Source organism: Chamaea fasciata, unplaced genomic scaffold, assembly GCF_029207755.1.
Source record: "Chamaea fasciata isolate MVZ Bird 193981 ecotype frontalis unplaced genomic scaffold, bChaFas1.0.hap1 SCAF_6, whole genome shotgun sequence".
Lineage (NCBI taxonomy): Eukaryota > Metazoa > Chordata > Aves > Passeriformes > Sylviidae > Chamaea > Chamaea fasciata.
In genome coordinates, this window is record NW_027094091.1 from 46,327,078 (window position 1) to 46,342,440 (window position 15,363).

At 42.7% G+C, this 15,363-nt stretch overlaps 1 protein-coding gene across 1 annotated transcript in view; it reads right to left on the reverse strand.

Annotated features, from left to right (window-relative positions):
- MCUB (mitochondrial calcium uniporter dominant negative subunit beta) overlaps positions 1-15,156 on the reverse strand; it is a 46,778-nt gene extending 31,622 nt beyond the window's left edge. The window contains exon 1 of the mRNA XM_066186240.1: positions 14,886-15,156. Coding sequence (XP_066042337.1) covers positions 14,886-14,984 — 99 coding nt within the window. The 5' untranslated portion in view covers positions 14,985-15,156. The remainder of the gene's footprint in view (positions 1-14,885) is intronic.
- Between the last annotated feature and the right edge of the window lie 207 nt (positions 15,157-15,363).

Sequence of the window (15,363 nt, forward strand, 5' to 3'; positions counted from 1 at the left end):
TGTTATTCCAACTATCACTTCTCCCTCTCCTCTTCCTCTTTTTTGTCTCTTTCAGCCTCTTAAAATTACACTTAGCATATCCAGATGTCATTAGGGAAGACTCACTTGAATCCTCTAAAGCTCTGATCCTCAGGTCAGCATTCAAAACTAAAAGGAGACCACTGGAGCAGCTTGCAGAGAAGAACAGGCACTAAAAACCCCTAAAGCTGGAGTTACAGGGTCCTAATATGTGCATCTATTTGCTATGAAAATCAACTACATTCATTCAACTACACCAGAACGCTACAAAGGCATCAGATCCAAAGGACCAATATGAAGTACGCTTCTGAACACATCTGTGGGTCTAAGCAACATTGCAATTTCTTTTTATACCTTTATGTGCCACTGCAAAGATAGGACAAAGCAGCTTTCCTTTATAGCTCTGATTTTCAGCAAAAAACTCTAGTTAGACTGTTTTCAGCAGAGTAAAGTTGATAGTTTTAGTTTTTTTAATGAGGATTTCAAATATAATTTATTTCTGTAATTCCAGCTCAACTGTCACCAGCACGTTATAAGAGTAACGCCAGGACTGCACTCCCAAATGTACCTTCAGCTCCATGGCAAGCAGCAGGTCTCATTATTACACCAGCTGTTTTACTTCTGTATTCCACTAAAAATACAGGACTCACACAGCAGGCATTTTATGAGCATGAGTTAAATTTATTTGCTTTAGCATTAGTAACAACAAAACAGACGATTATGTTGCATGTGGCAGTGGCCAAGGAAAAATAGCTTCCAGTTTAACCTCTGCTCTTTCTACAAAGTAGACAATCAGCATCCCATGGCGCTGGTGCAAAAAGAAGTGCTATGGCTAGTGCTGAAGGCCATGCAGGCAGGCTGGCACAGGGCCAGCATCCCAGGGCATCCAGAAACCTCATCAGCTCCCAGATTCTGACTCGCACGGAGTTCTGCACTGAACACAAACGAAGAGCCACTGCCGCACCTGGAGGAAAGATATTGCCAGTTAACTGGCTGGGAGCGGCTTTCTTCTTTGAGAGACACCACCTCTGGCTTCCACTAAGTGCCCATCAGAATTCTTAACCTCTGCCTTAGAAAAGAAAAAGGCAATTTGACTTGCCAAAAGAAGACCTGATGTGCTGTTCTTGACAAGCTGCTCACTTTGATTCACAGCACTGCTGAATAGATCTGGTTAGTGTCCAGCTGGCTCAACACCACATTTAGCTCTTGCCTCTGTAACTAAGAACTAAAAGATGCAGTTATATATTTTTAAAATGTTTTCACATTCACTCTGCTAAGGCACTGTAAGCATTTAAAAGCACTTACTGATACAGCTATCATCAGGGAACAACTCTACAAAGGGTCTATTTCTATGTGAGTGCTTTAGATATTACTGCTGGCTCAGAAGTACCTACTTTTTAAAAAAATCCACTCAACTTTTCTTCCCCATTAATTGAAGTCATCAGCTGCAATATAGAAAGTGATCCATGAATAGGATTCCCAGAGAAGCTGTGGGTGGCACCATCCCTGGAGGTGTTGAAGGCTAGGCTGGATGGGGCTCTGAGCAACCTGGTCCACTGGAAGGTGTCCCTGCACATGGCAAGGGAGTAGGAACTAGATGATCCTTGAGATCCCTTCCAAAACAAAACATTCTATAATTCTATTATGATAATATGCTATTCTAAGTATTTTAACTTAGAACTTTCAAATTAAACAAATAAATGTCTCCTGCTTGTCAAAGTGACCACGAGAAAGATTTGTAGTACAGTTACACATTTCAAGAGGTATAAATTTCACATCCTTTTATTTATATTAAATCATGCTAGTACAATTTATTGACTTCTGTTATGTAGGAGAGGCTGAACACTGAAATTGACAGTATTTTTAATTTTTGAATGAGACCAAAAATACTTTGACAGAAAATACCTGAAAAAATACCAAAGCAACAATCAAACTTTGTTTCTTGTAAAATCTATTCGATGCTGAAACCCATTGCCTTATGAAACAACACCATTCACATTCAGTCAAGTCAATCTTTAAGTTAAGTCACTACTGCTGACCAAGTTAAAAAAAATCAAATTAAAAAACTCCTATCCCAGAGAGTAAAATATATCCATCAGCAATTCACTGACACACATAGACACTCTAAATCCTCGTGCTATTTATGTCACACCTTCTGTCATTGCTTGTCTACAGGACAAGAATCTCAGTTTTTGTAAAAGAATGTGAATCACCCTCTTGATTGTGAAAGAGCTTGGAAAAAACCCCACTATTCAAATCCATCTCAAGGGCTCAAATCTCTGTGGAAGGCAAGTACAAAGAACTACAGTATTCTATTTAGCAGATAAGTGCCTAATATTTCTGAGAAGTTATGACCTTAAAGAAAAACACACACACACAAAATATTAAGGAGCTGCTTGCCATCAAGTGACTGAAGTGGACACGGACAACATTCATTGGTAGAAATACAGAGAGGAAAAAGGTTTCTGTCCTCTATAACCTGCTTTGGTTCAGATTTGGGGGTTTTGTTTGTTTGTTTGTTCATGGGGGTTTTGTTTGTTTGTTTGTTTTTTCTTGTTTCATTTCTGTTACCTTGCAAATTTGACACTTGGACAAAAAGCTGCATCTTGAGACAAGAGCCTTGAGCAAGCCCTGGCTCACTGCTCCCTTGCCCAGCCAGTGAGAAGGTGCACACTATGTGCCCCCCCCCACACTACAGAAGGGTTTCTGGGCAAGGTCCACCATCACACTGAGAGGCTATACACTGCTTCCAGGTTCCCAGCTAGCCTCTCCATATGGACAGCTTTTTCTGGATATAGCAGCCCACTCAGAACAAGACACAGTGAAAAGCATAACCATGCCCACAGAGCCCAATCTGCATATCTGAGACCATCTGCAATACGAAAGCAGATACCCAGGACAATTTCAGCTCACCTCCTTCTTAGCAAAATGGGAAAAATGGGATCAGCCAGGCTCTCAGACCGTCATGTTGTTTTGTTGTCAGAAAGAAAGACAGTGGGAGCTGACCTGAGTTCCTCACAGTCACACAGTAGAAGGAACCATGTAAATCTTTCTCAAATTATAAAACTTCTTGAGAGGAATGCAGTCTGCAGAAGCTACAGCAACAGAGTTCTAAAGGCCTTTAACAGGAGCATTTTCCCAGAGTGCAAAATAGTGTCTGGATGGCTTATTGAAAGCCTACAAAATTAGAAAAAAATCCTGATCAACAAAAAGTAAGGAATAGAGACTCTTTGCAACATGTCATCATGGAAGAAAGTACAAGGTAAAATACTGTAACTTTGATACCACAAGATTTCATTGGGATATGGGTTCTCAGTGTTCCAGTTCCAAGAGTGAGGATTTGATATGGATAAATAAACATAATAAAAAAGCTCTTTCTGCACCTGAGACTGATGAGTCTCTATAGGCTGTTTCCCCCTTGTGTTTATTTTCTTTCACTCTCCGAAATGATGAGTGAAACTCAGTTTAAATCCTACTGCAACATCTACGTGCTGCAGCTGCAGGCTCTGAGGCAACATACAAACACTGAATTTAAATTTAGTGTTTAAATTTAGAAATTTAAACAAAGGTAATAAGTAACACTATCAAACAATAACTTAAACAAGAAGGGATAGTCTGAATAGTTACTGATCAGGGGTTATAAATACAACAGAGTGCATGTTACAGTAGACAGAGAATGCTACAACCAACCAGCAAAAATGTAGGTGAACTGCTCAGCTAATATTGATAGTCTGGCTAAACACAAGAGTTCATTAATTCTGTGCTTTCACCACTGCCTTGGAATAGGTGTTGTTCGACATTTCTCTCTCTCTGAAGAGAAATGTCTGTTGGGCTTCAAACATTTTTCCCTGAAGTCAGACACACTGGATTTTTCTGCTTCCATCCGTCGAGGACAGACAGGGAGAGAGCATGAAAGCAGGGAACAAAAGAGAAGTTCCTCCAACTGCAGCTCCCCCCTGAAGTGGAACCCTTGAGAACACCAAAAACCACATTGTGACCCCAACACAGGCTGAGAAAGCAGCACTGCAGGGGTGGGACCCTCACTCAAAGCAAGGCTTTGAGCTGCTCAGGGTTGAAAGAGCATTGAGGCACCTGGAACAGGAGCTGGAGGCACACTGAGGGCCAGCTGCATTGGGCTGGGCTATTTCTGTGGTCAGCAACACTAAGTGTGATAAACTGGCCGAGCGTTTTTTAATTTATATGACACAAACTCTAATGTCTACAGCAGCAAGGGAGGCCCTATGATATCAGCAGCCAACTGATTTAATAGAATGTGTGACTTGCCATCCCAGCTTTGAGTCTGGCTGCAGATAAAATACAAAAGCAGCAGATAAGGTGGATCCCCTGTGGGCTCCAGGCCGAGGAATAGCTACTGGCTGACTGTTTTTTATGCCACTCGCAGAACTTTGCATTGCTTGTGCATATGGAGTATTTCAAATTTGTGCCATGGAAATACAATATTATTCTACTTCACACCTGCAGATAGGATTAACTTGTGCCACAGCAGCATGCACTGACCTATGAACCAGCACATGGCTCCTGGTTCCTTCTAGTGGGTCTTGCTGGTCTGACTGCTGCCACAAGGTGTTGTGTAATTTTCTTAGAGTTCATGTTCTTGAGCTGTGGAATTACTCACCCAAAATCTAGAATCAGAGGTACCACAAAGGTCAAAAGCAGTATCTAGGGGTTTGAATTCTAAATGTTATATTTATATAAGACATTCAAAGTTTTTAGCAGCATATGAATACCCTACATTGGCATTTTTTAAACCTGTTAATAGCTTTTGATAGCTTCTACCTTATTATTTACCTTTACGCAGTTACTTCTTTTATTAGTTATGAGTATTCTTAAGTTCCACAAAATCTTTTTTATCACATGTCAAGAAAAGTATTAACTATTGATACTTAATGTCAAGTGAGACAACCTGAGCTGTAATTGTTAGTAGTAGAGTGCCCAGTTACAAGGTCTTACTTCCCAACAACCCAAAGCTGTATTTGCATTAGAAAGCCAGTGAGATCACAGTTTTCATCTGCCTCAGTGGAATCCCCAAAAATTGTTGCATCCTTGTTCATGAGGAAAGTTAACATGGCTATTCCAGAAGGAGAAGTACCCAGGAACTCACAAGGAAACAAGCTACTAATTGTGCAGCATTATGAAATGCTGAAGAATGGCACCACTGTTTGGGTTTGCACAGATTAAAGTCGTATCACGGTCTGATCTACAGCAAAATATATTCACTTTACAATTCCACTCCCATGAAGAACAGCTTGGGGTCAGTACTCCAAGGAGCATGCATGGTTTAATAAATGTAACTTAGTTTTAGAGCCTGGATTATTTGACATCTCTTTAAAATTACTCCAGCTCAGTCATATTTCCAATGTGCTTAAAGCCACAGGGCACTACAAGACCAAGCCTGAAATGTCAGCCTTCAACCTGCAATCTTCTAAGTATGCCTGATTTTATTTTACCAGAAAGTCTACAACACTGAGCACACACCTTTGGCTTCTGATTGAAACACACAGATGTAAATATGAATTATATTTTCATATCCTTTAGCCTATCAAACTCCATGGCATCAGATAAATGTTACTGAAAACCACCATAATAAAGAATACTGAAGAATGATTTCACACCCAGATTAAAATGGAAAAAAAAGGTAGACAATTCAGTACAGAAAATTTCAGTCCCTGTGCACATTCAATTTGGACCAGCCCCAGCCCTGCAAAAAAAATAATAGTGTTACTTGCCTCACAAAAAACCTCTTTTGACTGAAATCCACTGCAGCCACCTGAGAAAGTGTACCAGTCAGAACTGACTGCAAAAGATACTGCTGTGGTACCAATTCCTGGGAACACATTCTGGCAGGAATCTTGTCTCCAGATTTTTATTATAATTATCTTCGTCTAAATGAGTTTCAACTCATCCTACAGCAGGTCATTTCCCAAGTCAGCCAAGAGCAAAATCCCCAGGAACCTCCCCATTTTCAACCCACACTGCCTCTTTGCGGGGCACCTTTAGGAAGGCTTAGGCCCTGCAGTAAACACATTATGGCTTTAAAAACCATTTCAAAACCAACAGGCAAAGTGCCAAAATGTGTGCCAGAAACACACATAACCTGATGCCTCAATAGTTCAGGACCCATTTGAAAGCAGGTTTTGGGAAAGCACTAGCAGGAATCCAGCATACTGCCAGCAGCTTGTAAGATTAAAAGAGAATGCCTAAACTAAAAGCAAAGTCCCATCTAACAGAGATGCCGTGATTCAACCCTACACTGTATTTGATAAGTGAGCACAAAAGCTCCTCACAAAAGAGCTCCAAGGACTTGATTCAGTTTCCACACAGCTGTGGCCATCCAGCAGACAAATGAAAATGGGAAGGCAGGAAAGACATACTCACCCTCTGGCTGCAGAATAAAAGTGATTGTACAAGATCACTATTTGCTGTGTCTGCATTCCCTCCCTTCCCAAATTCAAGAGACTTCCTGCCTTTAGTTAAAAATACTAGCATGTGTATTGCTCTGGAAAAATATTCACAGAGCTGGGGGATGTTCTGCTCTCAGCATAAACTTCAAAAACTGGTTCTGTCTTTTAAGGAACTGGCAACTTCCTGGTAGTTTTATCTGGAATTTTAAAATTCTGAAAAGCTGGACTGAGAGGGAGGAGAGGGGCCAGTAAACTGAAATGTATCCACTGAGAAGCAAAGATAAACTCCCCACCTTGCCATTTCACAAATATCCCTTCTACCTAAAACATATCAGCTATGCAGATCAGATCCACAGCTGCTACAATACAGCTGTGAAAAGCAACTGCTTTTAAGTTCCAACTGTTTTATCAATGTTAAAAGTGTCAAGTATTTACCTGAGCCACCGATCAAGATCCTTGACTTCCAACATTTGACTCAGTATCATCAGCCTTGTGTCCTGCATTCAGGTCAGCAAGACCACTAACTTCAACTTCTCACACAGGATTTCTTTTGTTACAGATCTATAGCTTCTATTTGGCTTATATTTTTCCATTGCAAATAGTTCTTTAAGCTTATTTCCTTATCGAGAGAAGGGCAGAGACAGTATCTGTAGAAAACAAACCTGAGCTACTTTGTGGTTATGCACCGGGTTTGCCACCTTCTCAAAACACTTTTAGACAGTTCAGCCCATCTTTACTGCAATTAACCTGTTAAAACCACATACCTCAGGCTAGCCAAAACCAGTGCCCCACTCCCAGACGAATCATCACCTCAGTTCCCAAGCTCTACCTAGCTCAGCCTGGAGATTATCCCACTGCCACAGCCACCCTCCCTCCGTCCCCGACAGTGCATCCTTCACAGGGGCCGCGGCTACAGACCCACGCTTGTGCTGGGTTTGCCCCCTGGATCAGGAACCCTGTCGTGACCACGTGTCCCTTGAGGGCTCCAGCCTAGAGGGGCTGGCTGAGGAGCAGCTGGGGCCACAAAGGCCCCTAGAAGCGTGAATGCTGCTGCGCCTGAGGGGCCTGGCACCTTTATGCTTCTGTTTGTAGCAAACGCATTAAGGTGTTTTACAAAGGACTTCCTAGCACAGATAGCACAATGGAAAATGCTCGCAGCTGCGCTGTCACAGGCAGAGAGCAGCTGGTTCAAACAGCAAGTACAGAGTATAAATAATGAACAGTTTGCATGAGAAGGTGCAGAGAAGGTCAGGCTAGGCCCCAGAAAAAAGAAACCTCAAACGAACCCATGGGAATGTTGTTCTGTGAACAGCATGGCATAAGCACTTCAAGTACAACCAGTGACTGCTGTACAAACAAAACTCATTTTGCAGTAGAAGACTGCAATAGGTTGCCCAGAGAGTCTGTGGAGTCTCCCTCACAGGAGATATTCAAGAACCATCCGAATGCTATTCTCTGCCACGTGTTCAAGGTTGTCCTTTCTTGAGCAAGGAGGTTGGACCAGATGATCCCCTGTGGTACCTTCCAACCTTTAACATTCTGTGATCCGTTGCTCATCACAGCACTCTGGCCAAAGTGTTATCCTCATGATATATGGAGTTTGACTTGCCAGGAAGAAAAGTAATGTAATTTTTCCTCCACTCTGGCAAACATGCGGTACACTTAAGAACGCTTTTGTGATCTCTAAATCAATTTGTAGTCTCTTTACTTCAGTTTTAGGTAACAATGGCGAGATGCTGGGAAGCTGAAGTCGCTGCCTACTTTGCAGATAAACAAAATATTTCTTAAAAGAAGACAGTTGATTTCTCTCTATCTGACAGGAACGTGAGGACTGAAGTAAACCAGATAGTAAATGTGAAAACAACTGCATCAAAACTGTTTTCAAAGTTATACAAAATCTGAAGGAAAAAAGTAAATTATATCTTGCCTTTGTATAATGTACTCAATTTTTCTGTCCCTTTGAAGATGCACTGCCTGTGCTCATGATGATAAATTCAACCTTTTAAAGGTATAAATGTCACATTTATATAGTAAACATCTTTCTTCCATTTCGATTTGAAGGAGTCCTGAGTATTTCCTGATCACTAAGGGGAGGTTGTGCTTGCCAGTCCTCATCACACAAGCACAAAGCCTTTTGTTTATCCATGCCCTGACTGCTGACAGCTGACAGTGCTGCCTGCTTACGCCCAGCCTCACTTGTACAAGGAGAATTAGTTCGTGGACAAAAGCTATCATCCTTAGTAGGCAGGAAGCCAAACAATGTTCATTTCAACTTCTCTTCCTCAGCTGCTGTGCCACAGAGTCATTCTAACATGAGGGACTTATTTCCTTAGCAATGGACCTGATCTTCAGAGTATAGATCCATGCTTTGCCAACACCTGGATGGCAGGTATTTCTAGTGACCCAGGACTCAGGCATGAGCTGAGAATGGAAAATGTCACAACAAGTAACTTGCAGGCGTGAAAATTGTCCTCCTCCCAGCCTCCCTATGCAAGTTCACACAACAAACAGTTAACTTTAATTTTTTGCTGGACTCCTCAGATCTCCTCTGGGATACAGAAACAACCAAGTAGTCGTATGAATGGCAGAAGTGACCTTATAAAAAGCCACCTCTTTCCTATGCAAACCTAATGACCAGGTTATTACTCAGTATCTTGACATCAAGACAGAGAACAAGACAGAAACACAGAGAACCTGCCTCTCCCTTTCATCTTTCTGGAAAAGAGCAAAAGAGATAAGAAACCAACCCAGAGCAAGAGCTGCTGATAACAGACACTTAGTTTACATCATACTATAAAAAGGCACAGAAGTGATCATGAAACACCTTTAGGCTCAGAAGAGTTTACTGCCTTCTCATAAGGCTATAGGAACTTCCCCACCATGAGCCACCCCATGAGAAATTACCTTTGGTACTGTTTTCTACAAATGTCTTCAGGGTGAAGATGATCCTAAAGAAAGCAAGCCCAACTCAAGCACAGCTACTCCCTTAATTTTTCTTCAGATCATTCTGCCTCAGTGGGAAGGGGGAAATGAAAATATTGCTACTTAACTAGATGCTGAGAACAGGTTTGCTGTTTGATTCCTCTCTGATGCCAAAAATCTCATTGTGTAAGAGGGACTTCAGGAGGGAAAACTCTCAGTACAAAAAAAAAAAAACAACCCATAAACCAAAACCCAATAAAACAAACATCTCCATTTCCCTTTCCCTCGTCTCCTATCCCTTCTGAAATTACGATATTATAAATTCTAGGATAAGGTCTACATTTTTGCCCTACAAGCTTTCAAACATCAAAACGTAAAAAGAAAAAAAAAATCAGAGGAGACTCGTATCCTTAAAACAAGGTTTGTCGACAGCCTTAAGTGCTCAGTAGTTTAGTGATTTCTGGTAAATCTTCAGAGCATCTAAGACACTTGCAAAGCAATTCTCTCAGACATCCTCTAGAGGTTTAGGGGTTTTTTGTTTTGTTTTTTGCAGGAATAAAGACTGTGAGTGAAGTCTTTTAGCACACTTATTAAGAGTGCTAAAAGGAACAGTGCCAGACTTAGCTGCATCTCCTGTGCAACAAAAAATTTACAGCATTGTTGGTATGATCACAGCATCCACTGCAAATGAAATCACAGCATCGTTTTCTGTCATCTACTTTATTAATCATGGTGCAGCCAGTACAGGTATCACCCTGACTATTTCTATCCCCATTCTAAATTATATCTATAAAAAAGTCATCATGAACAGGAAGTTATATAAATTTTTATTCTCCTTTACAATAAACCTGTTGAATATATTTGGAGTAATGTACTTCCCAAATTTTGGGAAGCACAGTCTATTACTCCCATATCACATATGAGAAAGCTCTTCAAGAAATCTGTTTAAAAATTACACAGATTTTGCTATGGACAATAATGTTAGACCAGCATTTCAGTTTTCTTTACATTTCCTGAAGTACCACACAGCCTTGACTTAGCACACAAAGCTCCAACTTCCTTTGGCTTGTGATGCTGAAGAGAATGACCACACTCTTCCCAGCCTTGCAGGAGCTGGTTTTCATTTCGTTTCCTTAGGAACTGCCATATTCACACAATCACCAAAGACATGCATCTGCTGACACTCAGAGTAGGCAAAAAGCATCACACCAAGCAAGAAAAGCTGATTTGATCTACACATCTCAATCAGCTGCTTTTCTGTCAATTGCCCCACTGGAAAACAACACCAAGAATTTGAAGTCTCACTGTTGATGCAAGTTTCAAACCCTGAGTGAGACTGGTTATTAGAAATTTCCCAAACCTCTAAGGGAATGAGTATCTTGCAGGTAATTGTATGTGCACATACAAGACTATCTCACAGCCTACTAAGTTACTACAGCATCTGTCCTGGAGAGAGAAGACGGAAAAACAGAATATCTGCAGAAGTACAAAGAGAGATGAATGTGTGTGCTGTATATCACATCTCTCCCCAAAAGTGTGTTTATCAGGGAAACAGAGCCATCTCCCAGCTGCCAGATGAGAAGAGACAACAGCAAATGACTAGCAGCCATTCCCAATGCCACCCTGTTACTCTGGCACAGACAGAGCAGCAAAGTCAAAAAAATGAATTTGCCAAGACAGGAAAAGTGTTTGCAGCAGAAGCACCAGAGATCATCTAAATAGGTTTTTCTAAGGCATTTAGAAATTAGTATTTGAAAGAGTGAACAGTACTTCCACAAACAAACAGTTCAGCAGTTTACATGTTTTTGTCAATATATGCCAGTATAAGCAGGAGGTTTCTGTTTACAGAAGAAGATTTGGATCAACAAGTTAACTTGTGTTGCGCAAAGTTTTCAAAGGGAAGGAAAGACAAGGGAAAACACGCCCAGTGGCCATAAATTACACCCAGTTCTTGGCTCCAATTAGACATCAATTTCCAAAGGACTTGAGTGAGCTGAAAATAAAAAGCAGGCACTTAAACCACATTTATGTGAAATACTTGGCTGTATAAGACACTCAATGATAATCTGCTTCACTGTAGTTGCCTATTTGTCAGAATATCTTAGAAATTTTGGCAGTACATCATATGCAGAAGAGGCAAAATTAAAAACCTCCATGGAGTTATCCTGTGGCTACAAAGACACATTTAGATCCTTGCTTATAAGACTGTATAAAACTGAAGGATAAAATGGATAGGTGTAATGCTAGGAGAATTATGGTAATTTGAGAGTAAGAATTATTATAAAAACTAACAGGAAGGACAAGAGAAAATTTCAAGCCAGTCGGAGGAACTGGGTAGTCAACAACCTATCAGCTGAAAGCACTGAAAGAAATATTTTTGACAGATAAGGATGACATTGGAAACTGACAAAAAAAAAGCCCCAAAATAAAACCCTCACTACTCTGCTTTCCGCAGATAAACCCAATGACTCTCCTACTGGCTGCAGTTTGCAGCTAGGAAGAAAATTCCCCTCAGCAACAAGCATATGCAATATCCCAATCAAGGAAGAAAATTAATCCATAATGTTTTTCACAGAAGCCTTTGCAATGTGCTCTTGCCAGTTTACACATGATCTTTCCCCTTGCCAATATATTCCAGAAGCACAGTTTTATGAGAATTTTGCACATAGAAATGGAATGCATTCTGAATTAATGATGCTAAATAAACTTACATTTTGAAAACAACTCAAGTTTTCCTATTTTACTTCCCTCACTAATACTTGTTCAAAGCAAGCCCTGCCTTTTGCAGAGCTTGTCACTATTGTCACTATTCCAGCACCTTCACACAGGATAGAAACAGTTTTAGCAAGACACAGGGCTGTGTGACTGCAAAGAAACCCAGTTTTAAGCTAAGAAAAACCATGTAACGCAGACTTCTTCATTTTCCATGGTTGCCACCTATCCTAAGCGATGTAGGCATGCTGGTAGAGATCTCCACAGTACAGACTAAACTAGAAATCTCACTTACATGAATGGCTGTAAAAAGAAACACAATTTTAGACCAGTAGGATTCAGCACTATAGAGAAACTAACTAGGATCATCTGAAAAAAAAAATCCAGTCCTTTCAATGTTTCTTGGCTTAGAAGGCTTATGAATTAAAAAAACACAAAACTCAAACCTCCAGCAATTCAAAGCTTTGATTCTGTGTTAACAAATGCACTCTCCACTGACATATGGTGAGGGGAGACGTTCCTCATGAAGAGAGCAGTGCAAGCAGGGCATTTTTTCATTTTGAGCTGCAGGAGTTAAAACATGAGTCAAGAGGAAGCAAAAGGGCTGGCAACCTTTAGATTTTACCACATGCAAAATAACTTCAGAATTACAAATCTGAGACTCTAGCAAAATGAACTGCAGCCTTTGGAGAACAAAATTATGTGTAATAAGAATGCCTGTCCAAAGAAAACAATATAATACGCTTCAATTAGTTTGCAAAACTGCCTAAGCTGCTAAGCCCTTTTCTCTTTTGCAAATAGCCTGTCGCCTGGATTTCTAACACATTCCTGTCAAAGCCACAATCCCAGGACATCCCAGGCAGCTAGAGTCTGTCTAAGAACGAAACACTTTAAATACAGAAAGACCCACCTAACACAAATCTCAATTTTACAAAATGCAGAATTTGTATAAGCATCACTCTGAAAGGCAAAGCAGCTAATGACAGCTATGAGAAGAGCTGTAGTTCTAGATTAAAAGTTGAGCTGAGAAGCTAATGATTAAGGATACAGATCTTTTGGACAGCAGTCCCTGCTGTAATCCCGACAAAAATACAGCAAATTAGCAATAATACCTCATTTATCCCCAGAGCTGAGTATTTATTAGTCAAAAATACAGCACACATACACACTGTGCCCATCAACACCTGAGTAACTTGCAGTTACTCAGGTGATGGCCAAATGCACATCCTACAGCCTTGTGTGGCCACTGAAGTACCACCTCCAGCTTTAGGAGTGGAAACTCCAGTCAAGGCCTCAAAAGGCACATGGGCAGACTGATTCGCATCACTAAACACAGCATGAAACAAGCTACAGAGAACATAAAAGTATTGTATAGTAATTTATTCCAAAAATGTCCACTTCTTAAATAAACCCAATCTTGTATTAAACACTTTTCCCAATTAGATTTTCCCTCAACATTTCAACATCTCTCAGCTTCACCTATTTGGTGCAAGAATTTAATTCCCAATGCATGTGACTGTCGTTCCATCCCACAAAGTAAAAGACACGATCATTTTTTTCCTCTTGCTTATTATGACAGTGCTGCCAAAGTAAGAGCTTTTCCTCCTCCACCTCCTCCTTCTCCTCTCATTTTTGGTGTCTCTTCTTAAAGCTTTATCAGCTTTCAGTCTCGATTTAGAGCCTCAGAAAAGCACGAAGCTTGTCTGCAAAGCAGTACCCTGGAGAAGTTAGAGGTGGCAAACTGAATAGGTTGTGTCACTGTGCGCTGAATGACAGTGTAAACCCTCCCAGCGAGGTGCAAGGTGCTTTCAGCATGCCCCACCAAAACCTCAGAAGATTAAGGAGGCTAAGTCAATATTTATCTTAAATTTCCCACTTAGATATCCTCGTATACAGGCAGAGAAAGCAAAGAAGGGCTATTTGCATTAGGGGATGTGGGGCAAATTAATGCAATGGAATTTTGTAATAGGCTTTTTGAATAGTTTGAGAAAAATATATTGGGAAAAAGTAGAAGGTTCGTTTCGTACAATTCAACTCCGCCTACTGCCGCAGGATTTGAGACATGGGCGGTGGAAGCTGCTCAGTAGCAAGTGCCAGATCGCCCTGGACTTACTTCCTTCTGGGATGTCACCACTCACCCCAGCAACTTCCTTGCTATATGGGAGGGGCCCGGACACAGGGACAGGGTTTTGCCACAACAATACTTCCAAGCATACACGTGGCATATCTCTATTATTAAGAACATTTAAAAAAGTATTAAACTGCCTCCTCTCCCAGCAATTTAGGAGTCGCTCAGGGCCCTTAATATCACACTTTCCGACGAGGCAGCAAATCTTTAAATTCATTGTGTGTTCATGTCTGCCTTTATTGTTCCTTATCACAGAATCTCTGGGACTTCTGAAATCCTGGAGAAGCTCACAGGCAGGTGGACTTTAGCACTTCACATACAGGGCAGCAGCAGCACCACGACAGCCCGTAAGCGAAACTTTTTTTTTTGCACTCGCGTTTTACTCCCGGCTGTTTACAGAGCAGCCCGTGAGTCACCCGGGCAGAGCCCCCGGCCCGGCCGGCGCTGCCGCCCGTGAGTCACCCGCCCCGCCCGCAGCCGCCCGAGGCAAGCGCGGGGAGCGGCGGAGCCCGCAGCCTGCGGCGCCCCAGCCCAGCCGGGGTGACAGTCACCCCAAGCTCCGTCCCCCCGCGCCCCCGCCGCACCCCGGGGCAGAGGCGGGCGAGGCGCCAGCAGCCGCGAGGGGCAATTCCGCCCCGTCCCGCCGCCGTCCCGCGGGGATCCTCGCCCACTCCCGGTCTTACCTGAGGCGCCGAGGGCGGCGGGCAGCCATCCCGCCTGCCCAGCAGCACCGGCAGCTGCCGCCCGCCGCTGCGCAGCGCCCGCCCCAGCCCGGCCAGCATGGTCCAGCACCTCCGCCTCCTCCTGCCCCTGCGGGGTCCGGGCCCCGCGCTCTGAGCCTCGGGCCGGGCAGCGCCGCTGCAGCGCTGGGCGTGGGCGCACCCGAGCACAGGGAGGGCGGCTCCGCCGGCGGCCGGGGCGGTGTGCGCGCCTTCCCTCGGCCCCTTCCCGCCCGCCGCCGGAGGGGCCGGGCCGGGCTGTGCCGCTCCCTCCGTCCCGCGGCTCGGGCGATCCCCGGCGGCGGCGATACGCCGCTGCCCGGCCCGGAGCTGCTGCCGCTCCGCCGTGCCCAACCCACAGCCTTTGGTTACAGGTGCTGGCACCCTCCTCCGCGTCGTTCTTCTTCTTGTAATTGAAACAGGTTTTCTATATAAAAATATT